This window comes from Myotis brandtii, unplaced genomic scaffold (genome assembly GCF_000412655.1).
Source record: "Myotis brandtii unplaced genomic scaffold, ASM41265v1 scaffold96, whole genome shotgun sequence".
NCBI lineage: Eukaryota > Metazoa > Chordata > Mammalia > Chiroptera > Vespertilionidae > Myotis > Myotis brandtii.
Window position 1 is genome coordinate 725,014 of NW_005371972.1, and position 13,564 is coordinate 738,577.

Below are 13,564 nucleotides of genomic sequence, written 5' to 3' on the forward strand. Positions count from 1 at the left end.
AAAGAGACATCTTGAAAATGCCTAAAGAAAGTTGTCATTTTTTTGTGGTGAAGGGACTGGAATCCATGTTGATGAAAACACCTTGGCGGCTGCGAGGGCTGAGGGCCAGCAGCTGCGGCAGCCGGCAGTGGCAGCAGCAGCGGGGTGATGCGGGTGGCACCTTCCCCTGATTGGCCAGTTGCCCCCGCAAAGGGCCTAAGCTGTCAGTAGGACATCCCCTGAGGGCTCCCGGACTGTGAGAGGGGGCAGGCTGGGCTGAGGGACCCCCCTCCAGTGCACAAATTTTCATGCACTGGGCCTCTAGTCTATAATAATAAAAGGGTAATATGCTAATTAGACCGGACATCTTCCGGACATCCTTCCTGATGAAGCCGGGGCCGGAGGGAAGCCAGCCCAGTTTCCGGGTGCCAGAGGAAAGCCAGTGCTGGCAGCCGGGGGAAGGAAGGCCTACTCTTGCACGAATTTTAGTGCACTGGGCCTCTAGTTTATTTTATAACTGGGAGTCTGTACCTTTTGATCCTCTTCATCCATTTCAACCATTGTCCACCCCCTGCCTCTGCCAACCACCAATCTGTTCTCTGTATCTCTGAGCTCAGGTGTGTGGGTTTTTTTTAAGATTCTACATATAAGTGACATCATACAGTATTTGCCTTTCGCTGCCTGACTTACATTCCTTAGTATAATGCCCTCAAGAGCATCCATGCCGTTCGCAAGTGGTAAGATTACCTTCTTTTTTTGGCTGAATAACATTCCATCATATGTGTGAGTGTGAGTGTGTGTGTGTGTGTGTGTGTGTGTGTGTGTGTGTTTCGATGCTGTTGAGTTCAGTTTGCTAGTATTTTGTTGAGGATTTTCTATCAGTGTTCATAAGGGATAAGGGTATGTAGCTTTCTTTTCTTGCGGTGTCTTTGTCTGGTTTTGGTATTGAGGTGATGCTATTACTCTCCCATTTCACCTTTTGAGTCTCGGCTTCTTCACCTATAAGATGGGGTTAATAATAGAGCCCTATCTAGGGCTGTTGTACAGGTTAAATAAGAGAATACACACAGTGCTTCAGCTGGGCCCGGCTCACAGGAAGCCCCAAATACATCAGCCAATGTGACGATGATGATGATAAAGAAAACGTTTACCTCACGGGGCAGGCAGCTCGGCTGGAGGGAGCTTATCCATTCAGCCGCGTTTGCCGCAGGGCTCTGTCCAATGGTGGCCGGCAATTCTCCAAGTAAGGGGAGGAGCGGTGGTATTACAGGGTGGGTCCAGGAAGCCCCCTCCTGGCCTAACACTGGCAGAGCCTCGCCCCATCTGCGGAATCATTCAGAACTTCCTGCTTGCCTTGATTTCTTAACGATGGCCTGACAGCTTTGAAGGAACTGAAAGCAATGAGGCCTGGGAAGAGTATTTCTCTTTGACGGGTCATCATGGGTTCATAGCGCACAATAATGATTTGATATTGTGAGGAAGGTGATGAAGCAGACGTGGGTGGCACTTCCCAAAACACTAATGCGTTCTAATGTGCTTTAAAATATTTTTTAGAACCGTTTCAGGCTTACGGGAAACTGAGCGGACAGTACAGAGAGTTCCCGTAGATCCCCTGGGCTTTCCCCTGTTGTCGGCATCTTGCATGGGTTGCAGCCAACACTGACACATTACTATTAACTAAAGTCCATAGTTGGCATTAGGGCTCATCTTTGTGTTGTGCATTCTGCGGGTTTGGACACATATGTAAGGGCATGTATGCAGCATTTCAGCATCATAGAGTCCTCTCACTGCCCTGAAATCCTGCGTTTCCCCTGTTCACCCCTCTCCATCTCCACCTGAGCCCCTGGCAACCACCATCTTTCCACTGTCTCTGTAGTTTTACGCTTTCCAGAACTTCACAGAGTTACAATCAGACTATATATATATATATATATATATATATATATAGCCTTTGCAGATTGCTGTCTTACACTAATCAATATGCATTTAAGAACCGAAGGACTTGTATGCATGCATATAAGCATAACCAATGGACATAAGACACTGGGGGGTAAGGGAGGCCAGGGGATTGTCAAGGGCGGGGGGTGGGGGGCGACACATATGTAATACCCTTTGTAATACTTTTAGCAATAAAAAAAATATGCATTTAAGATTCTTGCAGGTGTTGGTGTGGCTTGATAGCACATTTCTTTCTATCACTGACTACATTCCGTGGTGTGGATGTGCCCCAGTGTGTACGCCAGTCATTAAAGGGAATCTTGGTTGCTTCTGGTTTGGGGCAATTATGAATAAAGATGCTATAAATATGTACCCAAAATAAAAGAGTCTTAAAACTGAACAATAAAAAAAAAACCAACTTAAAAATCGGTGAAAGACCTGAACAGACGCCTCACCAACGCAGATGTACAGATGGCAATTTACATATGCAAATGAGCATATGAGAAGAGGCCAAATATCAGGTATCATTAAGGAATTGAAAATAAAACATGGACTATCTCTTCATTCATTTAGATCTTCGATTTCTTTCATCAACACTTTGTAGTTTTCTTCAAATAGATCTTGTACATATTTTTGTTAGATTTATACCTCAGTACTTCATGGTTTTGGTAATAATGTAAATGATGTTGTGTGTTTTTTTGTTAATCCTCACCTGAGTATATTTTTTCCATTAATTTTTAGAGAGTTAAAGGGTGGGAAGGAAGGGTAGACCAGGGGGTAGGTGGGTGGGAGGGAGAGAACATCAAAGTGAGAAAGACACATCAATTGGTTGCCTCCCGCACACGCCCCAACCAGGGCTGGGGATCGAACCTGTAACCCAGGCATGTGCCCTTATCTGGGAATTGAACCTGTGACCCTTCAGTGCTCAGGCTGGTGCTCTAACCACTGCTGGCCAGGGCAACGGTATTGTGTTTTTAATTTCAAATTCCAGTTGTTCGTTGCTGGTATATAGGAAAGCAAGTGACTTTTGAATATTAACCTGTATCTGCAACCTTGCTATAACTGCTTATTAGTTCCAGGATCTGTTACTGTTGTTGATTCTTTGGAATTTTCTGCGTAGGTCCATACACATGAAGGATTGTTGTGTCTTCTTGTCCCTTTATCAGTATACTAGAAGCCCAGTGCACGAATTCGTGCACCAGTGCGGTCCCTCAGCCTGGCCTTCGGGGGTTGGGCCGAAACCAGCTCTCTGACATCCCCTGAGGGGTCCCAGATTGCTAGAGGGCGCAGGCTGAGGGACCCCACTGGTGCATGATCGGGGCCTGGGAGGGACCACGGGAGGGCTCCAGGGTGTGTCCAGCCCTGCTTGCCCAGTCCTGATCAGCCAGACCCCAGCATCCAGCTAACCTACCAGTCGGAGCATGGTGGTCAGTGCATGTCATAGCGACTGGTCGACTGGTCAACTGTATGCCCCCTGGTTGTCAGTGTAGGTCATAGTGAGCGGTTGAGCGGCCTTAGCATAACATTAGCATATTACCCTTTGATTGGTTGAACAGCCAACCGGACAACTGGACACTTAGCATATTAGGCTTTTATTATATAGGATATAAGCTATATCATATAAGCTATTATCATATTACTATAAGCTATTGTTTATTATTATATTATGGGGCTTTAGTACAGGTTTGTAAATGCCAGTACTCTTTGTATGAAAGTTGGAGGAGACACTGTGAGAAAATAAACTTAGAAAATAATTGCAAAGCCTTGGGCTAGAATGGATGCCTCAGAGGCAGTGTCTTGGGAAGACGGAGACTTCCCATGTGCCCTGCAGCCCACAGTCCAGGGTCCTGGTGCCACGGAATGTGGTATTTCCAGCTGGGCTCTGCGTTTCGCTCACTCTTATTATTAAAGTGAAATTACAGAGGAGCCTTCTGCCCTCGCCTCTAAGTCACAGGCACGCAGTCTGGGGTCTTTTTCTCCCGGGGAAACGTCCTCACATCAACACCCATCGTTAGATAAATTCTGACAGGCTTTTAAGCAGCAATAGAAATAATTAATCACATAGGGGAGATTTATTGTATATCAAGGGTTTTTTTTTAAAGGTAGTTATTAAACTCTTTTGTTTGGCATGATGTCAATTTTGTTTAAACTTCTTAAAAAGATTGTAAGCAATTTTTTTAAAAAGACTGGAAGGCTGTGAACCAGTGTTAACAGTTCCTGCCTCCCGGGGATGGATCCTGAGCGATTCTAATGTCGTCTTTGTGTGTTTCTCCGGTGCTCATTTTCTGCAATATTAGGAAAAATGTTCTTCTAAAGATGAGTAGAACAAACTAATGAAGAACAGTTCTGACAGAACCTCCCTTTACCTTAACATACCCTATTCCATGAACGTGGCGGTTTCTTTGCAAGAAAACGAACAGCTGCCACTTGCCGGCTGACCTTCCTGTGTTTGGGCCGTTTCTGCTTCCTGTCGCGCCATTTGGGACAAACAAAGCACACGTGTGTGGAGCCGGGAACCAGAAAGTGGCGGGTTCCCCGGCCAAGCCTGTGCCCATTCAGACTCCCCGAGTTCCCTTTGCCTCTGTGTTGCCTGACTCCCCACCCAACAAGCGTGGATCCCTGCCTGGGCCTGGAGTGGAGAGAGCACATATCCCAGCTTCACCTGCACTAGCTGTGTGACCTCGGGCAGGTCACAGAACCTCTCTGATCCTCAGCATCTGCATTTAAGAATGAGCATCGTGGTGACCAGCCAGCCAGCCAGGCGAGGCACCTGGGGGGGGGGGGGGGGGGGGCCAGGGAGTGTTCAGCTACTGCTGCCTCAGTTAAAAGTAGAAAGACATTTTAAAATTAAATATATATAATTATATACTAGAGGCCTGGGGGACAAAAATTTGTGCCCTAGGGGGGGGGGGGGGGGGGCCCGCGCGCGGGGGGGGGGGGGGGGGGGGGGGGGGGGGGGGGGTGGGGAGGTTCACTAGTCCTCCTTTCCTGTCCTCCTGGCCCTGACTGTCCTGCTTTTCAGTCTAAGGACATCGACAACCATCACGCGCTCATTGAATATAATGAGGCCGAGAGCAGCTTCGTTCTCCAGGACTTCAATTCCCGCAATGGCACCTTCGTCAACGATTGCCACATTCAGAATGTGGCGGTGAAGCTGCTGCCAGGAGACCGCCTGCGGTTCGGGTCCCAAGTGCTGACCTACGAACTCGTCATCGGAATGCCACCCCCGGTGAGTCCCGCGGGGTCAGGTGCATTTGGGGGGGAGGGAGGGGTGGGCAGAGGTCGCTGTGTTGCCTTCCGTGCCGCCCGAGGCTCAGGTGGAGCCGGTCCTGCCCCGCGTGGCAGCCGGGATGCGAGTCCTTGAGGTTCAGACCCATCCCCGTGGGTCCCAGGAGGAGCGAGTCCTCGCGCCCTCTTCTGGGCATTGGGTGGAATTACATGCAAGAGTTTCCCAGTGGCCAGCACAGAGCCCCTGGAGTTTCCCTGAAAAGGTGAAGCTGGTGAGGGGCGGTGGGGAGCACGCGTGCGCTCTGGGGAACTCAGGCTGCTTCCGTTTGAGCAGCTCAGCGCCCTGCAGCTTCCTGGCCTTGCGATCCCGGCCTGGGGGCCCTCGCGCTCCCCACTGAGGGATGTGGGTGCACACGTCCTCGAGGGCCTAAGCCAGTGGTTCTCAACCTTCCTCATGCCGCGACCCCTTAATACAGTTCCTCATGTTGTGGTGACCCCCAACCATAAAGTTATTTTCGTTGCTACTTCATAACTGTAATTTTGCTACTGTTATGAATCGTAATGTAAATATCTGATATGCAGGATGTATTTTCATTGTTACAAATTGAACATAATTAAAGCATAGTGATTAATCACAAAAACAATATGTAATTATATATGTGTTTTCCGATGGTCTTAGGCGACCCCTGTGAAAGGGTAGTTCGACCCCCAAAGGGGTCGCGACCCACAGGTTGAGAACCGCTGCTCTAGGCTCTGACTAATGGAGGGGCCTTGGTGGCTGTGCAAGGGCTGCCTGTGACAGCAGCACATTCCTGATCACCCAGGCCCCGCAAAAAAAAATCTCTCATCAGATATCTCGAGAGCCCGTTTTTCAAAGACTTGATTCCTGTGTGCTCTTGTTTCTGATTGTCTTTGGGGTCCCAGGGGCGGGCGCTGTGTCCACCCCCATCTCCCCCACCCCCGAGCGAGTTTCCAAGGAGAATCATCCAGATGCCTTAGGGGGCGTGTGCCATTCCTAACCAAGAGCTCCCCGTGAGCACATTTCTTTCAGGCTTTGTGTGCCGTAACCAACAGAGAGGACGTGGCAATAGAGAGGGCGAAGGCAGGGCAAATGCGTTTGCAGACGGCACAGTGGTTAGAGGTGCGCCCTGGAGACAGGCTGGCTGGAGGCAGCCCCAGCCCTGCTCTTACGCTGCCTATCTCTCCCTCTTTGTTAAAAAAAAAAATGGCTAAAACGCTAAGAAGTACAGTGTGTGTTATTTACCTACACAGCAAACAGCCACACTCTCCCCACGTCTCGGCCCCACTCCCTCCTGCTGGCGACCTTCTCTAGTCCCACAAGGTCACTCCAGAGCCTTCTATCCAGCCCGATCTCTCTGGGTCTCGTTGGCTCTGATTGGATCCCATGTCCCACCTCTGAACCAGTCACTCTGGCCAGGGAATATGATTGGCTGATTGCTTAGCAGTGAGTTGAGAGAGAGAGAGAGAGAGAGAGAGAGAATCCAGAATCTCCAGAGCTGAGTGGGTGCTGGCCTGTCCACCACAGGAGTGGAGCCCTTGAGGCGTGTGACCCGACCCGACCCCTGCCTTCAGCCGCTGGCACGCACATTTAACTGAGCTCCCGGCACGAAAGGGAATGCCTCCCCCACCCGTCGCCTCTAGATTTGTCTCCCAGCAGCCGGGGTAAAACACATTGGCATGTACCCCTCCTCACTGTCAGCCCATTCATTCATTCAAGACATCTTTATCGAACCACGGGGAGAAGGTTATGGGATGATTAAAGCAAGACAGCCCCACAGGAGGCTGGGGAGGGGCAGGATGGACAGAGAAGGCAGGGGCAGCGTCTGCGAGTAAAGGAAGGAAGGAAGCACAGGGGCGGAGGCCGAGATGCTGACATGGAGAGCAATTCAAAGCTCCCCGGACGCGGCCAGGCCCACTCCCAAGACAGAGGCCAAGTGTCGCTGTGAATGCTGGGCCATGCGTCCCCGACAGCGTATCCTCCCTCTCCCCCAAAGAGCCTGCAGGGGGACACACAGGGTCCTTGACTTGCCCGAGAGGCTGTGGCTCCGGGCTTGGTTCCGGAGGCCGTGCGAGCAGAGGGCCTCCTGGGAAGCCACGGGAAGGCCGGCTGCCAGCGCTCCTGTCTCGGAAACGCTCTGGGCCCCGTCTCGTTGTGCGTCTCTGAGTCACATCCTCTCCGGTCCACAGACGGAGAAACGTGACCCCGGGAGGATCCTACGCAGGCAGCAAACCTCGGAACCTCACTTCTGACTTGGAAGTGTGTTTTCTCTGCTCAGAGAATTGGGAGGGAGGAGAGGAGAGACAGAGACAAGAGGGACTGGAAGGAAGAGGAGAGAAAAAGGAGAGAGACTGAGATAGAAAGAGAACGAGAGCGAGGGGAGTGAGAGGGGTCATCCGATGTTGACCCCGCTCCCTCTCCAAGCTTCATGGGGAAACAGGGATAAGAGAACGCTCCCCGAAGGGCTGCTGCGAGGAGCAGGGGAAAGTGCGGTGAATGCTGACACACGACGGCACGCGCTGCTGGCCCTGCTTAGCCACGAGGCACAGGGAGCAGCCCCCGCTCAGCCTTAACCAAGACGGAGCCAGGTGTCAGCACTCTGCCCGGCAGGGGCTTCTCCCCGGTTAGGTGGACTCTGCTGCGCTCGCCACCCTAAGTAGCTACGAACATGTCCCCCGGTTCGACAAAGAGGTGTCCTGAGAGGTGTTTATGGAGCATCTGCCCAGAATCAGAAGTGGCGGGTGTTGAGGAGCAAAGGCTAAGAGACAGTCGGGGTCCCTGCCATCCCAGAGCTCTCGGCTTCCGGGGGGTGGATAGACAGAGGTGCCAGAGACACACCGTGCCAATGGGGAGAGAGCAGGCCTGGGGTCCCGGCGAGCCGGGCTGGGCCTCAGCGCTCTGCTCCCCCACCCTCTCGGCCGTGTGGAGGGCCTGCCCTGGGCCTCAGCGCTCTGCTCCCCCACCCTCTCGGCCGTGTGGAGGGCCTGCTCCCCCACCCTCTCAGCCGTGTGGGGTGCCTGCTCTGTAGGTGGCAGGCGTGTCCTAGAGGCTGAGGACACATGGTGAGCGAGATAGACCCAGAGCCCTTGTCCTCTCAGAGGTGACATCCCGCCAGCTGGCAGCTCACGAGCAAACCCAGCAGCTTGGGAACGTCCCCAGGTCCTGCTCAGCCTCAGCCTCAGCAGAGCGCCAGGTGAATTAAATGGGGTCACGTGGGAACCTCTGGGGAAGGTGCCTGGCAGGAAGGCCACCCCCACAGTTGTGTGCAGTGTGACACATAGTGGGACCACTGTCCCAAACTTGGGGAGAGTCAGGGAGGGCTTCCTGGGGGAAGTGACTTACAAGCTGAGACCTAGGGCTGCCGTGATGTGGCGGGGACAAAGGGGTGCAGGCCGCCCCAGCTCATCAGGACCCCCCCTGACCCTCTTGCCTTCCCCTGCAGGTCTCCTTCCCGTGGATGGGGGGTCCGGCACCTTGGCCCAGACCACAGCCACCTCGGTTCCCAGAGCAGCCGACCCACGCCCCTTTGCGGCCACAGACACCCTTCCAGCCGGGCGTGCGGCCAGCGCCAGTGCAGAAGAGCTGGTCCCAGGGCTTCCCCAGGCCGACCACGGCCCCGCCCGCCTGCCACAAGCGGCCCCTGAGCGCCTGCGGGAAGATGTTCTCCTTCGTGGTGGAGGGCGCCCCCCAGTCTCCCGTCATCAACCAAGGTAGGCACGGGCCACGCCCCCTGGCGGCTCGGGGTGGGCTTGCAGCCGCGAGGCTGGGTCTTGCTTTTTGCTTGTTTTCTCTGATTCCACAGTAGAACATAGTCAGCTGTGAAAAAATCCTAAGAAAGCAGTTAGAGATCAGCCGCCACCCGATTTCCCCTGTGGACTTTTTGGTGTAAATTCCTCCCGACTCTGTGCACTGTCCACGTGCACACGTCAGTACCTCTGTGCTGAGTGTGTGTGTGTGTGTGTGTGTGTGTGTGTGTGTACACATATATGAGTGGGTAGCAGCATCTAAATGTATACACATTGACTCAGATGTGCAGAAATGCCCTTGCCTTAGGAGGTTTTTAAATAGCTGATTACCTCCTGGCTGGCGTGGCTCAATGGTTGAGCATCAGCCTATGAACCAAGAGATCACAGTTCAATTCCCGGTCAGGGCACATGCCCAGGTTGCAGGCTCGATTCCCAGTGTGAGGCATGCAGAAGGCAGCCGATCAATGATTCTCTCTCATCATTAATGTTTCTATCTCTTTCTCTTTCTCTCTCTCTCTCTCTCTCTCTCTCTCTCTCTCTCTCTTCCTCTCCCTCTCCCTCTCCCTCTCCCTCTCCCTCTCCCTATCCCTCTCCCTATCCCTCTCCCTCTCTCCTTTCTCTATGGAATCAATAAAAATATTTTTAATAAATAGTTGATTTCCATTTTGCAGGTGAGAGGAGACTGAGGCTTATGGAGGAAAGTTACTTCCCCAGAGGTGACACTCAATCTAATCTAATGGTTTTTAGCGAAATTTAAGGCTGGTTATGCTAGTGACGGTCACTCACAGCCCGGTTACTTTGGGGACACATAGCCTTCAAGGTCCTGTCCCCCACCCTCTCCCCCTGGAAGGCCTCATGGCATCTGGGGGCGGGGGAGGGACTTCCTGTCTGTCACCCTGCTCTCGGCCACACCGGCCTCACTGCAGAGCAGCGGGTTCAGCTTAGTCCCTGGCGTGGTCCCCGGGTGTCCATCATGGCCTCTGGGTCCCGGTCCCACTCTCTGTCCTCTGGGTCCCAGCCCCAGACCCTCCGAGCCCCCAGGTCGCTCAGCCACGCAAATAGTAGTTATTCTTGTGAAATATAGAGACAAAGGAGTAAATAAAATGTATCTCTTCAGTTTACATCATCATCATTGTCATCACCAGGTGAACCCTCATGAACCTACCACCCAAGTCAAGAAATTACTCAGCCATTTCCCCCCAATCGTTTAATATGAAAATTTCAAACATACGGCCAAGTAAAAGTAATTTCTCAGATAACCCCCATCTAATTCTACCATTCCCGCTTTTCTGTACTCTTCATTACATATCCATCTTTCTATCCATCCTTCTCCTTATGCATTAATCCACCCTATATTTTGATACATTTCAAAGTACACTGCACATAGCTGTAGTCTTCCCCCTAAATATTTTAGGATAGATATCATTAATTAGATTTCAACAGTTTTTGTCTTTTCGATGTAAAATTAACATGCAATGTGTATTAGTTATCAATTGTTGCATTAAAATGCCCTCAAAATGTAGCATCTTAAAGCAAAAAAAAAAAGTATGACATTGTTTCTCAAGTTCAGCTCGAATACTGTTCCTAGCAATCTGAAGACCTGTGACCCACAGACACACCCTCCATGGACTTAGCATAACTGCTACGGACACTCCTCTTGTTCAAAAAGGAGCAAAACGGGAAATGCACCGGAGCCTCTGGTCCATAGCAATTCTGAAATCCAGCCGGGAAGGTGTTGGAAGTTTCTTGATTCGGCCCCGGTCCTACTCTTGCCCAGAAATGACTCTTGGCTCTTGGCTCTACACTCTGGTCCACTGGCTCTGCCCTTGAAGCCATCCTGCCTTTTCCATAAAAGGTCTCACCCGTGTGCTGCTAAGTAGTGCCCTCTGCTTCCTGCCTGTAGAAGCTTAGCGGGGAGTCCGAACGCCTCTTCTTTGTGAGTGAAGAGGCAGGTGGAGGTTCGCCCCGGGGACTGACCTCTCTCTAGCTGTGTGGGCGTGGGCAGGGGTTTCTCTCTCTGTGCCCCATTTTGCGCATCTGTCAGATGGGATTAGTAAACTCATGTTGAGGGCCACAAACTGAGACATGGTCCCCAACCCCATAGTCAGGGAGACTGACATTAACAGAGCGATCACAGAACGACATCCATAAAGTGACAACTCCAGGCAGGAGAGGTACCGGTGCCCCGAGAGCTCATGACTGGAGGATCTGACTTAATCGGGGGATCAGAACGGTGTCCCAGAGGGAGGGAGACTCACGCTGAGTGCGGACAGGAGAGTGACATTCGCTGAGAACGTAGGGGAGGAACAGGGTGGAAGGGACCCTGAGGACCGTGTTGTGGGAGGGGTGGGGGAGTGCGACAGGATGGTCAGCGTGGCTGACGGGTGTGCACCCAGAGGAACATGGCTTGAGACCATGTAAGAATGAGAAGTGATGGCCAGGGCTGGGCAGGGCAGGGACATGACCCGAGGTCCAGCTGCACCAGAGGGCATCGGACTTTGGCCGTGTTTGCCAGCACAGGGAAAGCACCGTGGGCATAGCTGAGTGGGGCTCTGCTTGTCTGAGACCTGGGGAAAGTCATCGGCTCTAAAATGCACAAATAAAAGTGCGGGATCAGAATGAATGCGTGAATGAATGGACGTCCACAGGTGTGACGGTGCGTACTTCATTCATGGTTAGTGTCAACGCCCATGAATGTTTCATTGCCCTTGAAAAGAATTGGTTCAATTTACCACTTCACAAAAAGACAAGCATGCACCCAGAAATCATAGTCAGTTGGAAACTTAAAATGCAGTGCTTGGACCCGAGCGAGCTCAAAAGCAGAATTACAGAAAGCCTTTCAAAAGTTTCCACACCAGAAAGTGTACTCAGTGTCCATGTGAATGCACTTCCCCAGCCTGGTATGTTTGATAAAGTGGGGCCCCCAAAGGAAACTATGTCAGAACCCCTCGGAGTCATTTCAACAGCCCTTGTCATATTGAGGTAAATAAGAAAAAAATCAGGAAACCAAACATCTATCAAGTGGATTCTAGTTAAATAATATGTTTTGGGACCCTTGTGCAATGAGTGGACTACAATGCTACTGTGAAAAGAAGGCAGTATATCCATAAATACTGACATGGGAAGGTCTTCGTGATATATTGTCAGGTGAAAAAAAAAATCTCTGCAATTGAAACACATATTTTTATGTTTTTACTTATTGCAATAAAAATAACTAGCATTTAGTGCTCAGTGCTCTAGCTCTGTGGCAGGGACTTTCCTGTAAGGAGCCAGATAGTAAATATTTCAGTCTTTGTTGGCTAGAAGGTCTCCGTTGCTACTACTCAACTCTGCCATGGTAGCTGGGTTCAGCCACAGACAATTAAGAATGAATGACTGCGGCTGTGTTCCAATAAAACTTTATTTACAAAAACAAGCGGAGGGCCAGATTTGTCCCTAGGTGGTTTGCCAACCCCCGCTCTACATGATTATTTCATGTAATCCTCAGCCCTGTATAACCGGCTGTTAGCATCCCTAGATTATGTCTGTGGAAACCAAGGTTTAGAGAGAGTAATGACCTGCCTAAGGTCATCGGCTCTTTTGCGGCATCGGAAAAAGTCTGGAAAGAGACGCATCCACGTGAATCAGCAGTTAATGCCGGGGAGGAGGAATGAGGCGGCCCTTTCCCTTTCTAACACGTGTCTGATGCTTCCATTGTTTTGCAAGGAACGTACACACCACTCTGTCATTGTTTAATTACATGAGATGCAAATCTCAGCGGGAAATGGATGTGAGGGGTAATCTGAAAACTTCTCTAAGACCTTAGGGAAGCTCACAACCTCCCCTGTGCTCTCTGTTGCCCTTGCGTTAGTGTGGGCCAGCGCCGCGGAGCTGCTGGAGCAATCGGTGGCCGAGGGCGTGCCCGGGGCAGCCCCTCCCGGGGAGTTTTATGTGGACCCGGACCTGGCCCAGCAGGACAAGGTGAGGGGTCAAAGGGGAAGGACGGGCCCCGGCAGCAAGCAGGGCCGCGGAGGGACCGCCCCTGCCTCTTGTCCCAGAAACCACCTCTTCCTCCCCCAGGACATTCAGCCATCACTTTGGGAACTGCTCCTTTGATCCCAAGGCACATCACCTACAACCACAATGTATTGAGCACCTACTGTGCGCTGGACCGTGTCCTGTGCACTCGACGTGCAATGAGCTATACATCTTCACCACCTTCCAAATAGATTCTTTCACCCTCACTTTACAGATGAGGGAACTGACACTCAGGGAGGTTAAGGAACTTGCCCGAGGTTGCCCAGTGTGAGGGGCAGAGTAGGAATTCAAACCTAGGTCTGGTTAACCTCTAGGCTGGTCCTTCCAACTCTCCCCTACTAACTGTTTGGTCAACCAGGAGGGATGGACGGTGGGGAAAACACATTTCCTGGCAGGAAGAGGTGAGCACTGGGGTCAGAGAGGACTGAGAGCGAAGAGAGAACCAGAGAGGTTTAGAGTGTAGAACAGGGTCTGAGGCCTGAACAGGTGAATTCAAGCTGTTCTGGGGAGGGTCCTGCTGATTTCTCCCCTAGACACAACTGAACGTTATCCTACAAGAGGCAGGTCATAGGGCATCTTGCTTTCCGGAGGCCCAGGGCCTGAGCCAGCAGCCCTTCTCGGAGTCTGGGAGGAGGGG

At 51.6% G+C, this 13,564-nt stretch overlaps 1 protein-coding gene across 1 annotated transcript in view; it reads left to right on the plus strand.

Annotated features, from left to right (window-relative positions):
* FHAD1 (forkhead-associated (FHA) phosphopeptide binding domain 1) overlaps window positions 1–13,564 on the plus strand; it is a 101,836-nt gene that overhangs the window by 14,034 nt on the left and 74,238 nt on the right. The window contains exons 3-5 of the mRNA XM_014533287.1: window positions 4,940–5,146; window positions 8,607–8,874; window positions 12,761–12,870. Coding sequence (XP_014388773.1) covers window positions 4,940–5,146; window positions 8,607–8,874; window positions 12,761–12,870 — 585 coding nt within the window. The remainder of the gene's footprint in view (window positions 1–4,939; window positions 5,147–8,606; window positions 8,875–12,760; window positions 12,871–13,564) is intronic.